We start from the raw sequence: 17,431 nt of genomic DNA, 5'->3' as shown, positions 1-17,431 counted from the left end.
AAGTGACATAAACAAGAAAAAATGTAATGACACTTAAATATGTGTCACACCCCATTAAGTGCATAATGCAGTCTTCAGAACCCCTAAAGCCAAATAGTATCTCAAATTGGAAATCATTATCGGAAATGTCCATTTGATCTTCAAAAGTAATTACTATAATTTTGTAGGGTTCTTTTTCTGTTTTTGGGGGAGGCGGGGAACTTTTGCTTTGTTAATAATGTCGAGGCAGATTAGTATCAACCTGTTCAGAGTCTTTTTGCGTATCTTCCAAGGGACAATTAGACCACTAAATATTACTGAAAGGTACGTTCATTTCAATTCACTTCAAGTGTATTATCTTGCATGTCATAGCTTATCTTAGTGTTGGGTTAAGCAGAAAACCGCTGTTTCTGACAGAAAATGAGACTGGGGGAGATACTGGCAATTCAGTCTGCCTTTTCCCATGGATTTCGTTCATTTAGTCCTTCCTAAAAGTTAAGACTTAACAGGAATTTTCTTAAATCTTCCTGTATAGAGTGATGAATAAGCAAAGCATTTGACACTGTCCCACATGACATTCTTGTCTCTAAATTAGAGACACGTGGATTTGACGGGTAGACCACTTGGTGGATAAGAAGTTGGGTGGATGGTTCCACTCAGAGTCATGGTCAACAGCTTGATGTCCGAGTGGAGACCGGTGACAAGTGGCTCTCCTCAGGGGTCGATATTGGGACCTGTTTAACGTCTGTCAGCGACATGGACAGTGGGATTGAGTTCACCCTCAGCAAGTTTGCTGATGACACCAAGCTAAGTGGTGTGATTGACACGCAGGAGGGAAGGGAGGCCATCCAGAGGGACTCTGACAGGCTGTAGAGGTGGGCCCGGGTGAAGCTCATGGAGTTCAACAACAGCAAGGTCCTACACCTGAGCTGAGGCAATCCCAAGCACAAAGTTATACTGGGTGATGAGTGGATCGAGAGCAGCCCTGCGGAGAAGGACTTGGGGGTGCTGGTGGATGAAATGAATGTGAGCCAGCAATGTGTGCTCACAGCCCAGAAAGCCAACCATATCCTGGGCTGTTTTAAAAGAAGTGTGGCCAGCAGGATGAGGGAGGTAATTCTGGCCCTCAGCTCTGCTCTCATGAGACCCCACCTGGAGTGCTGCATTCAGCTCTGGGGCCCCCAGCATAAGAAGGACATGAGCCTGCTGGAGCGATAGCAGAGGAGGGCCATGAAGATGATCAGGGGGCTGGAGCACCTCTCCTGGGAACACAGGCTGAGAGAGCTGGGGTTGTTCAACCTGGAGAAGAGAAGGCTCCAGGGAAACCATATAGCAGCCTTTCAATACTTACAGGGGACCTACATGACAGCTGGAGAGGGACTTTTTACAAGGGCATGTAGTGATAGGATAAGGGATAATGCCTTTAAACTGAAAGAGGTTAGATTTAGTTTAGAAGTCAGAAAGTTCTTCACTGTGAGGGTGGTGAGACACCAGAAGAGGTTGCCCAGAGAAGCTGTGGCTGCCCCCTCCCGGGCAGTGTACAAGGCCAGGCTGGATGGGGCTTGGAGCAACCTGGTCTAGTGGAAGCTGGCCCTGTCCATGGCAGGGGGGTTGGAACTAGATGATCTTTAAGGTCCCTTCCAAGTCAAACCATTCTATGATTCTATATCATCGCATCACATACATAGTTTTTAAATTCCTGAAGGTGTAACACAAGCTATAAACATCCTGTGAATTTGGTTTTCCCCATCCTAGCAGAAATCTAATGTCTACTGGGTTTTGTTTGGCATCTTCAACTCCCATAAAAAGAAATTAAAAGTTGGGCACGCTGTTTGAACCACTGGAAATGTATATATTCTAGTTCTACCTTCCTTTTTTCATGCCCAACTTCTCCCATTTTTTCTCCAGGCTATCATGGCTCAGCTTCCCCAGGAGGAGAAGGCTAAGATTGCCGAGCAGGTAGAGATATTCCACCAAGAAAAGAGCAAACTGGATGCAGAGGTGGCCAAGTGGGATGACAGTGGTAACGACATCATTGTATTGGCAAAGCAGATGTGCATGATTATGATGGAAATGACAGACTTTACTAGGTAAGGACAAAATAACTTGTGCCGAGGACTTCTTCAGACATCCCACATCTTTCTTTTTTTGTTGCAATATATAGTAGCTCTTCGAGATGATGTGCTATATTTTGGGGGATGCAAAGTCAGGTAACACAGGTCATACATAACAGGATGGGTTGTACAGTTCTCTACACCACTGCTGTGGATATTTCTCGAAATGGGTTTAATCACATGAAGTTTTTGTCCTATTTGCAAATTGGTTTTATTTGCACATCATCTTGAATTTCAGCAGCAAAGATAGTCTGTGACCTTACAGACACTCAACTGACATTTTGTTTAGTACCCATCTAAATGCATGTGCCTCTCTGAACTTTCAGCATTTCAACACAATTTGTGTCAATCAAAAATAATGGCAAATCTATTTATATCATTTTGAACACTGAACTTCTTTCCCAAAAAAATCACAAATGAAATGAAACTGTTTTGATCTAATACTTTATTGGAGCCTGTCAGTAATGATTTTTTTTTGCTTTCATCTCTTTTTTTCTATTGATGTAATCTTCTTTTCTAATTGCAAACCATCAAAAGGCCATTCATTAATGATACCATATAAACAGAATTATTTTGTTTAAATATAGTCATATTGTTGATGACACTAGGGAGAACATTTTACAAGATTCTTTAAATTACAGATCACAATAATAAATTAAAGGGGTTTCAGTGTTTATTTTTAATGGGAGTTCAGAAGTTTAAATGGCAGTTATCAAAATGTGATTAGACAAAACTGGACAAAAATCTTAATGTTTTTCTTTGGCATTAAAATAAAACATCCATTTATCCATCTCACTGAGATGCTCAAATAGATTTTCTTAATCTCCAGCTCATCACATGACTTGTGTTTGGAGCCTTCAACCCATTTTGGAGGAGACACTCTCTGCATTGACAATATAGGGTTTGCACATATCTTACATGGAGAGAGAGAGAGAGAGAAGTGTGCGTATGTGTATAAATACCATTAATTTGCAAATAACTTGCCTATTTGCACTTGCGTAGTTAGTTAATTAGTAATAGGCAACAGCAAACATTTTTATCCATTTTAAATTTAATTGTGCATATAGAAAGTTTACTTACTTTAATAGATTACCACTTTACTTCTTTCCAAGTAATTATTCTCTCAGTTTATTTGTTTTTCTCTGGGTTTGTGCTTTTACAACTATCCTTTTTGCAGTAACTTACCACTCCTCTATACCAAGTGACAGTACAGAACGTGGTATTTTAGAGGAATCTTAATTACTTTTGTATTTGTGTTGTCTTTGAGTGTCAATCCTTCTGCCCATAACGAGACCCAAAAACTGTCAAAACAGCGCCATCGTTTCATGGAAGGAAGGCATAATATTCTAAAGCAACAGCCCCGAATATGAACACTTTCTGCAACCTCCCAGACAGCCTTTGATACATTGACCATCAAATTGAAAGTTTTGGAATTACATTTTCTACCATCAAAATGGAACTGATATGAGAATGAGAGAAAACTACTGTCCCATTTGAAGTAAATTAAAAAAAAAAAAATCAAAGTGCACCTCTGTCTACATCAGATTCAACAAAATCTTGTTTAATGTATTCCATTAAAACAGAACAAAGTGTTTCACACCTTTTTGGTTGACTGTAACCTCAGCAGTGTTAAAATAGAATAATTTTTCAAACACATGGACTTTGTCACAGTCAGATCTGCTATGTAATTAATGTAGAAGCATACGAGGTCACAATGAAGGATTTTTGCTACGGTTTAAGTTCAACAAAAGTGTTATACTTGTATTTCAATATCTGTTTAAGGTGGAAATGAAACTATGGAAAGGATATAAAAATGGAAATGTTTCAGTATGTTGTTCTTGGCCTTACAGATGAAAAAAAAAAAAAGCAAAAATAATACTCTCTTGTGCTCAGGAAAAATGCCTTCGTTTCTAGTTTAAAAAAAACCCTAAGTTTGATCATATTATGATTTTCCATCAGTCTTGTCTGAAGCTGTATTTCTCCACACAGTATAAAAAAACAACAAAAAAGAAAAATCATCTCGTTTCCAATGGAGCCGTTCCCAGGAGTGGTAGCAAATTTATTGTTACAAACGGGATTAAAGTTTTGAGTCTGAAGTAAACTCAGAAAAGTCTGCAGTGACTTTTTATTTTATGTTTATATACATTTTGATAACTTCAGTAACTAAAATCAAAGTTTTGTGCATCATCTTAAGAGTATAGTGAAAGATCACTCTTAAATCTAATTATACGTGTTTTAAGTGCAACAATTAAGTTTAGCATAATGATTATAGTTCACATATCTTTGTTTTCTTACAAAAATCTACTAAAAAAGGTTTCCTAAAATGGGACATTCTTGTTCTAGACATGACAGGTTTAACATTTAGCACTGGCTTGGAAATAACAGAATTTTGAAATAGTTGTATATTCCAGAAAGAATGTTGACTTCATGAGCACTTAAAAACGCATCTACTATTAAGTATAGCTCATGTGTTTGAAGGCACCATCAGACTAAATTGCTAGTGAGGCATTTTGTAAGAGAGAGGAAATATAGCAGACCAAATTCTTAATCAAGCTGTATCATAAAGTAGTTAAAAGGTGAAATTGTAATAAATTAAGAAGTCATTTGTGTTACTATTTTAAAATCAAACACTAAACAGGGTCACTAAAACTGTTGCCTTTCATGATTTATTTAGATTGTGCATAATTTTATTTTATTTCACAGAGGTAAAGGCCCCCTGAAGAATACATCAGATGTCATTAATGCAGCCAAGAAGATTGCAGAGGCAGGATCGAGGATGGACAAATTGGCACGGGCGGTAGCTGATCAGGTAGCATCAAAAATAAGCAGAAATATAATGTACCCTCTATCAATGAGTTGCCTTTTGCAGGAAAAGGTTATCTTGGCAGAAAATTACCTGTTGAAAGTCACTGTCTGGATACTGATCTACCCATTGAATATAAGTTGTTTCTTCCGTATCAGTCAGCTTGGGTTTTGCAGTGCAGGAGATCCATAAATGTGTCTCTCTAAACCTCAGAAATGCCTGAACTGTTCCGTAGCCTCACTTCTGGACCCAGGTGATAGTATTAGAATTAGACTGATATTTTTGCCATCATGAAAGCGGTAAAGACTTGGATGGTCTGTTACCCTTGCAATAGGCCTAGGAATCCTTATATTATTTTCAGCTCGTTCTTCCAGCAATTTCCCTTCATATTGCACCTTTTCAAGATTCCCTGACTCCCTTTCTTCTGCTTTGCATCAGGGTACTGTACTTTCACCTTACAGCTCCCTGCTCTGTGTTCTAGGGTCTGTGTCTTCAGTCCCATTACCAACTTTGTGTCACAACTGCAAAGATGAGCTTGCTGTATTCAGCCCCTTTTCTTTCAAACTGGAGTATCTATACATCTGGAGAACAAGAGGAAGCATCATATTAAAAATCAAGAGCCAAAATTGAAATCCAGGTTCTAGGTAGCTAGTTTTAGATTTAGGCATATTAAACTTGACTATGTTTTCCCTTGTAAATTTCCTATAGTTTCTTTCCTTTCATTGTTGTCAGGAAAAATTTTGCTGCAACTGGGAACTAACTTCCTTGCCTCTAGTCTTTCTCTTCAAAATAAGTATTTCTTTTTCATCTTCAAGTAAGCATTTAATAGTACGCACTATCCTGCCAGAGAATATGGGCCAGTTGCAAGAAACCTGAAGCTGCCCATTTTCCTATAACCTCAGAAATTTTGGGTTTAAGTTTTCTTCATTATCAGCAAGCATTTTTCTTGTATTTTACCCATTACAATCCTTCAAATGTAGCATCTGTTCACTTTAGCATAAGAAAGAAGAAATCCATCTGTCAGCTGATGAAATTCCTAGTCTACAATATTTGCAGAGGTGGAATATTTTAAAGGAAGAAACACAAAGAGACTTGCTTTGCCTAAAGTGCATTGGCTTGAGTCACATTTTAAATTTCAGAAGACTGTAACATGCACACTTTAATAATAAACAGTAAAATCACTCTGAGAATGAAGTGTTTGTTTTAATGCTTGTGCTTTAATGATATTTTACAGAACTTTGGAGACACTCATGCAATATAAACTTTTTATGGACAGTTGCATTTTTAATTACTGTTCCAATGAGAGAGATCTTACATTTTCATTTGCTCCGAGGTACTTGTATTTAAAGCCTTGTCAGCTCTCTAGAAGTATTGCTTTAAAGTTCATTCCTTTCAGTTCATAGACTTCAAGAGTAGTGTAAATATTTCTGTATTAAATTGTCACCGGTAGGGAGAAGATGTCTCTTAGGGATTCATGCCTGAAAGATGTGGCAACTGTCTGCAAAAGAGAGGCGTTATAGCATTGCCATAAATATAGAGCAGATTAAACCTAACGGCCACAATGAACCTCCAGCTTTGTTTATCGTTAGTTTTAAAGGGAGAGAAAAAAGCAAAGTGGCTGCTCTTAGGGTTATAGACGACAGTACATGCAACTACTCCACTGCAAACATACTCCTTGCCTGCATTAGCTGTTGGGCTGGAGAAGTCGTCTCAAGTCAGAGGTTGTGATGCTGTTGACTCGTGTGTGTTTAGTTCTGTCAGTTTTTGAAGTGCTCTGATATTATTTTACAAAAATTGAGCCTAAACTTTGGAAGATGTAAGAATTTTTGTTCCCCAAGCTATACATGCAAAGAACATTGTCAGTCAGACTTTGTTGTCTAGCCCCAAAGAGAATTTATTGAAGACATGCTGTTAGCAATGGACCCTTTTAGCAATGTTTCATCAGAGTAAATTGCTGAGGTCTGTTCCTTTGAGGCAAGACTTTGAATATTAACTACAAGAGTGTTGTTTATTATGCTGTTGATAACTGCGAGGGATGATCCAGTTTCTATTAAGAGTCCCAAAGGCTATGAATACATTGTACTTGGACCTTTCCTAGTTATATTGATTACAAAACCTTCACTGAGTCTACCACATTTGACCTAATGTAATTTGTATCAAAACACACTTGAGAGGCACAGAATCCGAAATGGTACCGGACTGTAGATAGCCTCCCCTCTAGTATGAAGAGGCATCCCTTAGACATGCAGAGGGATCAGGTAATCTCATTGTGTTCTTGAGAAGGGCTGCAATCCTGATGTCGTCTGCTGAGAGGTTGTAATATGTCACTTTTACACTTTAGCAAATAATTTCATTCTGGCACAGATTAAGGTGTTTATGCATTAACAATAAGCTTGCCAAATCTGTCAATACCAAACCCAAGCAGCCTCGCCTCTGCCTCTCGAGTCCTTAGAGGCTCAGGGAAGGGCCTGGCTTCTTCCATGTCTGAAGCACAGCTCTGTCCTCTGAAGGTCTGCACAAGTGCCAGGGAAGCTGGTAAGGCAGTCAGGTGTTGTCATTAGAGTGGATGTAATCAGGCAGAACTGGATTTATCTGGACTTTAACTGGTCCATGTTGTATCTTAACCTGGACGCTCAGCAGGCAAGCTGGAGTTCCAGGTCAAACTTGGTCTTTTGGCTGTTCAGTAGATTCTTCTGTTATGTACAAACTGATACCATAAGTGAACCTCCCCTACAAACATAGCAATCACATTATTTTCGTTAGTAGCTGACAGAGACGTTTCTTCTTTTTACAAAAAGGTATAGTGCATTTTCAGGTTGCAATTCATAAGTCTGGAGTTAATTAAAAGGTGGAGTTTGAATTTTCACATTTCATCAAGTATCTCATGTAAAGACAAAGTGAAATGTATCCACCTAATACACACACATTGCCAATGTCTCCTTTGATTACCTCTCTATAATCATGTAAACTCAGCTACATCTGACCAAATATTTCTTTTTGTCTGTAGTGCCCAGACTCAGCCTGCAAACAGGATCTGCTAGCCTACCTGCAGCGCATTGCCCTCTACTGCCACCAACTCAATATCTGCAGCAAAGTGAAGGCAGAAGTTCAGAACCTGGGTGGAGAACTTATTGTATCAGGGGTAAGCTGGTATTTGTATTTAGCCATTTGTTTCCCATGTAGCACTTGAAAGGGAGCATTTTTGATGGCAATAATGCACAAAACAAAAATACAGTGATTAATAAGCAAGCCTTTTAAAATGTTATCGCCATTATTCCAGACCTTACAATAACTTGCGTAGAGCAATTTGATTTTCCAATTACCCTTTGTTTATACTAACCTTGTAAAATCTTCGTTCTTCCAAAAGAAAAGTAATTTCATAGTCTAGAAAATCATTGCCAAGCTGTGAATATTATAATTATTTGGAGCTTTTGTATATTTGCTCATTATAAATCTTCTTTCCTTTGTTAGTACTGGTAATTTCCTTCCTCTGTGAAGAAGCCAGCTCTGTATGAAGTGCATATTGTTAAGATGGTGATGACTAATGGGATTTCGTTCACTCAGGTTCCAATGCACACTAGGTTTAGCAAAAACTCTGGAAGGCCAGCAAAACATTTTAATTTTTGATGCACGTGCTGTTTTCAAATACTATTGGCAAGCACAATGATTATATAGTCTAATTCCCATCCATTATTTCAGTTATTTTCAATGAACACTACAAACTTTTTACACACAATCTTTTTAAGAAATAAAGACAGGAATGTGCAGCAGCAGTAATATTATAAACAAGGAGGTTTCTACATTTTTAAACTATTTTTTTCTTTCGTTCTCCTAATGTTGCACCCTGTGCCTCTGGGAGATTACTAGAACCAAGCAGCAGCAGTTGCTGCTCTTCATGATTTTCTTGTTTTGTTCTTTTAACTAATCACCCTAGTATTAGCCCCATGACACCTTTTTTTATCTTCTAACTCAAATACAGACCATACGGATGTAAATGTATAGTATGTTTCACTCTCCTGAGTGTCTTTCCAAAACGATGGTGATTTGTGAGACCCAAGATACTTCAAACAAGATTGTTTTGAAATGCAGTTTTGAAAAGGCACCCTTTCATTGTTTAAGCCCAATCAAGTACGAAGACTGTTAGGACAACTAACTCGTGCCCTCCATTTCATCCATAAGATTCCCCAGTGAAATCACTGGCCTTCCTCAGACATATCAGAAGTCAGAGCAAATGTTCACAGCTACATAACATTTTGATTTTTTGCAAAGCACTGTAGAAGGTCTTAAACATTCGCCAGGCTTTCTTGGATCAAACATTCTGAAGTCGTATATGCAATCCTAAAAGGAGCTGCTTAATTGTTCCTGTGTCTGTCCTGCGATTGGTCTTCACTTCTTGCCGTATGTACATATGTAATTTTAATACCTTGATCTTCCCACAGCAATGAAAAGATCCTCTTCCATTTTCCTGATATTAATGGAGTGATCTGTCCTTGTATCGCTGACAGCTATGCTGCATAGTAAATGCTATGATCTTTTCTTACCTCCTGCCATCTGGGACCAGCTTTTCATACCCATTGAGTTGTCATCTTCATCTATCTATAACAATTACCCAAATCAGTGCTTCTAGCAGCTTGGCTTTTGTGGTTGTGTGTGTTTCTTTTTCAAGTCTCTTTATTCAGTGTATGTGGATGCTGAATAAGCCATCGTGAATCTCTGGCATCTATTCGTTACTGGAACATCACCATCCGTTGTGAAATTTAAGTGGCCAAACCGCTTGACTTCATCATTTTCAGTCTGGCATTGTTAGCATCCGCTGCTTACCAGGCTTCATCACCATTGTGTTTCTGTTTGGTTGGGTTTTTACAGTCAGTTGCAGACAAAGGCAAAACTAGCTTCAATCACAGAAATTACTGGGGTCTGTTCCAAAGACTCAGTAGTACTGATATGTAGAAAATCTTAAGATTGCCCAGCTTGCTTCTTCTGCTGTTGCTCTGAACAGGAGGTGATATAGAGAGTTGAACTCCTGTGCATCCCTTTTTGAGAGCATTATCTTGTTATCTGGTATAACACAGTTAGTACAGTGCTTTCCTGATAGTATTTTCCAACCTGTTTATCTTCAAGGTGCTGGGTACTGTATGCTCCTTTGCTATCCAGAGATCTGGTATCCAAATGCACATCTGCATCTGCTTGTCTACTTGCTGCTTCTGCTTCCATCTTCTTCTTCATTTTCTCTTGGATAGCCAATTACAAATAAACCGTATTTTGTTTACATTAAAATGAAATACCATTATTTGGCAACTTGCATACAGTACAATGTTAGAAGTACAACAGAAATCCAGAATTCAAGCTTCCCAGCCTATGACTACAGGAGTAAGTTTCTGTGAATGCACTATATTTAAGTGTTTTGGTGTAAATACCAAGCACCAGGACGATTATTACAATATTGGTATTTACTACTGTGTTTACAAAGAACCACAATATAACTTAGATTGATCCAAAAGATGAGTTATGATTCAGAACCATTATGGGGAGTCCAGTCGCTGCTTCAATTTTTGCATTATTAAGAATATTAATATTTATAAATGAAATGAATGTATGCATATGTATGTATGAATCTATGTGTGGGCATATGTATATTTATGTAAAAAGGAAAGAGACATAAAACCAATTAAAACCTAAAAGACAGATGAAAGCCACCCCACAGTTCTTATAGTTCTGTTAGAAAAAAATGTGTTGCAACAGCTTCAAAAATACTGTGTACATACCATATAATGTGCTATATATCTTTTGGTGAAACTTCTGTTTCTTTTTTTCCCACAAGATTCGGTAGTTCAGTATGACTTATCTCTGAAAATAAGCATAGAGCTGATCTTGTTTGCTTTTTCCTCTATAGACTGATATGATACTAGCATAGCATATGAAGGGGTTCTTTCTGGCATCATTGACTTTACTGCAAATAGAAAAACAGATCAAAAAGTAAGAAAATGTCACACTCCTGAAGTGTAAATTATTTCGGTAAAGAAAAGAACCCACTGTTGATTTTCCCTTTCTTTCTTCCATTCCTTTCCCCCAGCTCTTTCTCTCCTTTGATCTTTCCCATCAAATTCCTTGTATACAGATAGCAAAATTATTTTCACCAGATAAGTAAGATCTGGCCATCGAAAGTTAGCATACATCAGCCTAGCCTCATCCATATCAGTGGAGCAAGGCCAGTTTAGCCTGTCTGTTGACTTGGCCCTTTATGTTGCAAGGTGAGACTCTTAATTCCTGATTCCAATTGAGTTTTTAAAAGTAAAATGGGGGAAAAAAACTATGTGATATCTGTTCTGCAGTGAGGAGCCTTGTAAACTTGAAAAAGATTATAGGGGAGAAAGTAAAATAAAGGGGTGACAAGGAAGTTAGATAAAAGCAAAAAGCAATTGAAAAATGCAAAAAAATTAAAAAATATTTCTAATCTGTATAAATTATATCCTTGTTCCTAAAGAAAGTCTCTGTGACCTTGATCCATAGACAGATCTATGTTTCTGTAATTTTAAATTCGAATATTCAATTTCTAATTCCCATTTAGGAATAAACAACCTCCTTTAATAAAATCACAGACTAAAAGCACTTCAAAATAATTTTCTTTGTCTCTTGCCTTAGTTTATTTAATGTAATGTACATTTGCTTCGTAATCAGCTGCACCATTGTATTGGAATGAATCCTCTGAGGTGCTGAGCATATGCTGCTCTCTGTGAAGTAAATACCATTTGCATATACTTAGCTCATGCTGATAGATAGCCTTTTTGTGATAGCTATTTTTGTTTAATATAGTTGGTTTTAACCATGATGTTTGTTATTTGGGTAAAAATTCAGTTGTCTTCTAACTCTAGGGCTGCTTTATTTTTTTAGTATTCCTGTCTGACTCTTGTTAGCTAGACCATTACAATAAAACAGATCTATATATCCATTCCTTACCCTAGGATAAATATCCACTTGTTCTGTTTACTGCTGCTCTGAAGCTGATCAGCTCATTTACCTACTCTCCATTTAGGGAATGAGCTTGCATTTTTTAAATTTCTTCTTTATGTTAGTAGCTTTGCTGCAGTTTTTTCCTGTAAGGTTATATTGAACAGAATCTTAAGAAAATCCCTTATCCAAGGCAGCCCCATGTCATGTTCAGGTTTGTTTTAGAACTCTACAGATACAATCAGCTGTATTATCAGAAAATTTGCCCAAAGAGTCTTAAACTTCTGAGCCAGATAGATGCGCAGTGTCGTACAGAGTAACAGACATGTACCTTTGAACACTGTCCAGAACTATTGAATCAATAGCCAAGACACACTCCAAACATACACTTGAGCTGGGTCCAATTTCCAATTATTTTCAAAGGCCCATTTATCATAGCATAATAGGCTCAGCTACAACACTAAGAGAAGGATTCTTGTAACATTTTGCAGATACAAGACAGTTTAGTTCAAATTGTCACTTCATCTAGAATTTCTTGCTTGGTGAATTTAAGTGAGGACTTTGGGGGAAAAAGGGAGGTAAAAGGGCTGGAACGACCCAATTAACTTTGCGTAGGACATTATGAAAATTCCTGTAACACCTGAACGGTGAGGATGGATACATAAAAATATTAACAGATATGGGATATACTGCAAAATAACTGTCTGTATGTTTATTCTTGATCAGTGATAAGAATAAGATAACTGGAAATAGCTAGTTCTCATCAAAAAAGAGCCTTATTATTATCACAGAATAACAGTATGCATCCAGCAGTTGTTTCAGGTGAGCTGGCAGTTTCCCTACCAGTTCTGTCTATGGATCTTACATCCAGTAAAATAAAATGGTTTAAAAGTCCTACTTTTCTTTCATTCAAGACTGAATCACCCTAAACTGCCTTGTGCTGTAAAAGCAAGTTGGTATGCATATTGACAGTGAAGTATCAAGTTGCTACTTAGGAATTCTATAGACTCAAAGAAAAATCAGGCAATTTCAAGTTCACCTGCTATTAAATGCGAGTAAGGCCATCTTTCATTAAATTTGGATTAAGAGCCTGTGCATAAGCAGTTACTTAAGAGCCACTGATGTGGTATTTCATTTCCCTGCATCAGAAAGACTTTCTAGGGTTTTTCCTTTGTTTTCAAGTAGGCAATCAGAGACAACCTTGGCATTTAAAATGCTTGTGAGTATGGAGGAAACGTGGGGTTAGATTTTGGTAAATAAAGTATTTTAATTCCTCCTGAATCGGGCAAGAATTTAGTGTTGTGTAAAAGAAAGTTTGCTGAAGGGAGAGTTGGCAAATTGACAAAAGTGGTGAGTTCCTTCAAGATTCTCAGGAGTACAAAAAGGTTACCCCTGTTACTTAGCTAGCAACAAAGTAAGTTCCATAATTAATTTATAAGAGAAATGGAAGAATGCTACGTGACATATACTCACAGAAATAGTCTGACAAACAAGGGTTTGTAGATATTTCTGGGATGGGCTGCTTGGACTGGCAAGTCCCAAGACTTCCTTTGAGAACAGTAGGAAACAACTGATCTAAGACTTAGCTGTACTTAATGATTAATAGATATCACTATAGAATTTTTGTATTTTATCTGCTACTGAATCAATTTACTTGGAGGAGAGGGCAAGAGCAGTTGTTCCTAAATAATTGCTGTGTTCATGTTTGTTGGACAATGAGCACTCCAAGAGTTACACACCACAAAGAAGAGACCCAGTCCTATGTCTAAGCTGACATCATTGCAAGACTAGGGTGTGGGTTATAGTAATACATGACAAGTGGATATAACAGAAGTGAATATACTCAAATTGGTAAAGGGAAGTGAGAGATGGACCCAGGGACCCTATAGATAATTACTAAATTGCTTAAGAATATAATTTAACTTCTGCAATTTTCTTTTTTCATTTAGGCTGCTTTTTTTTTTTTTTGCAAGTCATTTTTCATATTCACCCACTGTTTCACCCACAAGTTTATAGTAAGACTTTAAAATGGCCGAAAAGGGAGTTTACAAATAGGAGCAGTGTATTGTATGTACCAATGCTGTGAAAATAATGTGAGATGGGACTCGTGGAAAGATATTTGTTTAGGATGAGGTTGGTAGAAAGGAGTTCTGTTTTGACACTTGGAATGGAAGCAGTGGGTAAAGGAGAGGACTTTGGAAATAATAAGGAAGTAAACCAAAGAACTTGAAATATGAGATATGAAAAAGTCAGGGGAAGGAAAAGCCAAGCCAAAAGCAAGATAGGAATATGAAGTCAAAGAATTGCGATGGTGGGAAAGGACTGAGATAAAGTCAGGACCATAAAGTTGGTTGGACTCCACAATAATCTCTGCTCTCCTAGTAGAACAAGCAAGGAGAGAAAATAAAAACTTATGGTCTTTATTTCGGCTCTGAAGTTACCACTGTAAAAAAGCAGCTTCCAGAACAGGAAGGCTGGGGCTAGGTGGGGAAAGTGAGAGACATTAATTTACAGGGTATATTCAGCTAGCTCAGGTCATCTGCCTTGGAAGAAATGAAAGAAATAAAAAAACACAGGGAGATGTTTCAGCCGGGATGGAGATATATTTAAGAAACCTCTGCATATGTGTTTGAATGCGTGCAGACATATTGATATATGAGAGGGTGAAATAAAGCCATAGTAAGTGTACTCTGTTCCAAAATACATGGCTATGTGAAGCATGTGATACTCATAAATACACAGGGTTTTTTATAAGCCTTTATCTGCAACAAATTGTTCGAGCTTTTCTATTTGTGACTAATAGAGAAGTCTCCAACTGCTGCTGGCATGGGCTGTATCCCTCAATACACTGTCCAAGAAAGGGACTGCCTGATGATGTGGTAACATAAAAAATTTATCATCCTGACATTGAGTCAATTTACTACTCCTAAAGGATAAAGGCATCAGTTGCTTATGCAGGTTAATCAAAATGAGTGCTGATAAAATCCCTCATGGTCATATATTCATTATATATGATGTATTTTATGGAAACAGTCTCTTAGGGCTTTCTGAAAGTTAAAACAGTGAAGAATTCCTAATCATCTCAAAGCTCCAAGACAAATAGGAAAAAAAAAAAAAAAAAGACATAAATAGATGTAACTATAGTGGCTTTAAGCCACATACCTCTTCCAAATATGTAACAATATTAAAGATTTAGTTCATTAGATGAAGCTTACCTATTACTTCCCAGTAAAGGCAGTGCAGACCAGGAGCCCAGAGAGTTTATGTAGTTGGCATCCTTGGAGGGATTCAAGCCTGAGGTAGACAGTGCAGCAGCTGAGCAGATCTAATGTTGGTAATCAACTCATTCCAAGTCAGAAGTTGTACAAGAGGCCTCCAGAGGTCTCTTTCAAGTGACATTGTACAGTGTTTCTATTCAGCTAAGTGAAAGATCCCATGGGATCTTATTGCTATGTCTGTGAGTCCACATGGCTTTGCCTTTATAACTGTTGCTGGAGAACAGTATATATCCTGAGCTTTGGGCATCTGGGGGATCATAAGTATGATCCACATAAAGAATAGCGCAGAAGACTTTGGAAAGGTTGATTTATTTTTATTAGTGTCATGGTTATTTCTTCAGAGCAGCTGACTGAAGGTGGATGGGTGGTGGGTAGCGTTTACATTATATAAGGAAAAGGAGGTGAATGAAGCTTAAGACACAACAGAAAAATTCAACAAAAAATATTTTTTATTAAATAATCTCAGTTCTTTTGATGCTACAGTCTTTTGATATAAGGCTATTTTCAGGACTGAGAAAATACCTCGTTGTATATAAATGCATATATGAACTCAAATGCATATAAATATGAAACAGTATATCCTGCATAGATAGAAAGATGTTACCTAGAATTTAATTTGCAGAGCAAAATTACACTGCACATGTCTTCATTAGAATATATTCACAGAGACAAGAAGCACGCACAACATCTGTATGTCCACATTTAGTAGGTTAAAATTTAGACATCAGACTTTTATCCTTATTAAGAAACATTTTGGCTACAGGGAACATGCTCTTGTGCTTTATCAGGTAACAAATATTCATGAATTTCTGAAGATTACATTTACTGAAATTTCTCATTAGAAGAGTTTTCTGCGAAGAAAAGCATTCCTGATGCCGAATAACGTTAGGCCATTTAATTCCATGAGAACAAAGCAAAGTGTTACGGATTCAAGATTGAGGCTTGGAACAAATATGAGCATAGGAAAAGATTAGAGAATTGAAGGAAATACTAATGTATATACTTCATTAAATACTGCATTTGTTTTAAAAATAGTAACGAAACTACAATCCAAAGCTCGCCTGCTACAGCCGTTACGGCTTCAGTCCAGCTTGTTTTCCTATTCCAAGCCATGCTGAATGAGGTGGGAAGAAGACAGGAGTATTATGGCTTTCTGATACACAAACTGCGCCAGCCCTGCAATAATTAGCAAGGTCTAGAGACCATTCTAACATAACCTAAGGCGTGGTCATAATGACTATTCCTGTAGAAATTACTATAAATAAAGAAAGGATTTCAGTGCTATCTCGTTCACTTCTTTTCCTGTCTTACTGCCTTTAAAGGAGGTGGTTTGGGACCAAGCTTCACCATTTTGTCTTAAGAATTCCTTTCCCCTGGGGCATTCTCAGTTGGCCTCCTTAATGCTCAGCATAGATTAGCTAATAGGTACATCCTGAGGCTTTAAATAAAAATGAAGTTTGTTTCTTGCACATGGAATTATGGAGAACTGAATTTACGTAATAACAGATTTAACACACAATAGGAGATTTTGGACTGTGTTTCTTCTGCAGTTGTATGTCTTTTAGCTCTTGCAATTATTTAACTTACTGATTTGGATAGTGGTGAGACTTAATCTCACTTCTAAAAGTACTATCAGAGGATGCTTTTGCAGATATTAAAAGAATAACAACTTCAGTTCAGACTCATCAGTTTCTTTGACTTTAATTACAGTTCTCGGTAACCTGAGTTGCAGACAAGTAACACACACACAGAAACACTCACAGACAAGAAGACTTGCCCTCAAGGGAAAACATCAACAGGTTTTCGCAGCCTGAGGAGAATCAATAGCAAATACTGAACAAAACATCTTACAACAAAATATTTAATAAAACTCACAATAGGAATGTATTTCCATTAAATATAGGCAGTAATAATAGCCTGTAGGAAGAGATCAAACTGTGTGAGGAAGGTTAAAAGTTGCCTTATATCTTTAACCACTGAGATATTTTCTTCCACTTGGAACATATTATTATTACTATTATTATTTACAAACCTCATAAGAGCAAAGGAAAAATATGTCTGTTCTCACATCACATCATTAATCTTAGGTAACTGCAGCTGCATCAACAAAAAGGGTTTATTTTGTGTAATGTATTCAAGACATTGATATGGAGTCAAAGTAAAACACTATCCAGTGTCAAAAAAGTCAGTCTTAACCTCTTACTGTTAGATATTGTCAAATGTTTTCTTTTAACATCAGTTCTTTCTAATTCTGACTAATACGTCATCAAAATACCTTGTGAACTAGGTTACCAGGTAGGTAATAGTAT

General features: G+C 37.3%; 1 protein-coding gene across 4 annotated transcripts in view; it reads left to right on the top strand.

Annotated features, from left to right (window-relative positions):
- Positions 1-17,431, top strand: part of CTNNA2 (catenin alpha 2) — a 459,358-nt gene that overhangs the window by 422,174 nt on the left and 19,753 nt on the right. For 3 of the 4 annotated variants that reach the window (XM_086464656.1, XM_086464658.1, XM_086464657.1), the window contains 3 exons: positions 1,888-2,069; positions 4,797-4,902; positions 7,904-8,038. In XM_086464656.1, the coding sequence (XP_086320782.1) occupies positions 1,888-2,069; positions 4,797-4,902; positions 7,904-8,038 (423 nt within the window). The remainder of the gene's footprint in view (positions 1-1,887; positions 2,070-4,796; positions 4,903-7,903; positions 8,039-17,431) is intronic. The other variant, XM_086464659.1, reaches the window with a different exon arrangement.

This window comes from Leptosomus discolor, chromosome 4, assembly GCF_034619465.1.
Source record: "Leptosomus discolor isolate bLepDis1 chromosome 4, bLepDis1.hap2, whole genome shotgun sequence".
NCBI lineage: Eukaryota > Metazoa > Chordata > Aves > Leptosomiformes > Leptosomidae > Leptosomus > Leptosomus discolor.
Note: the sequence above shows the minus strand (reverse complement) of the source record. Positions and strands in the feature narration are given on the sequence as shown.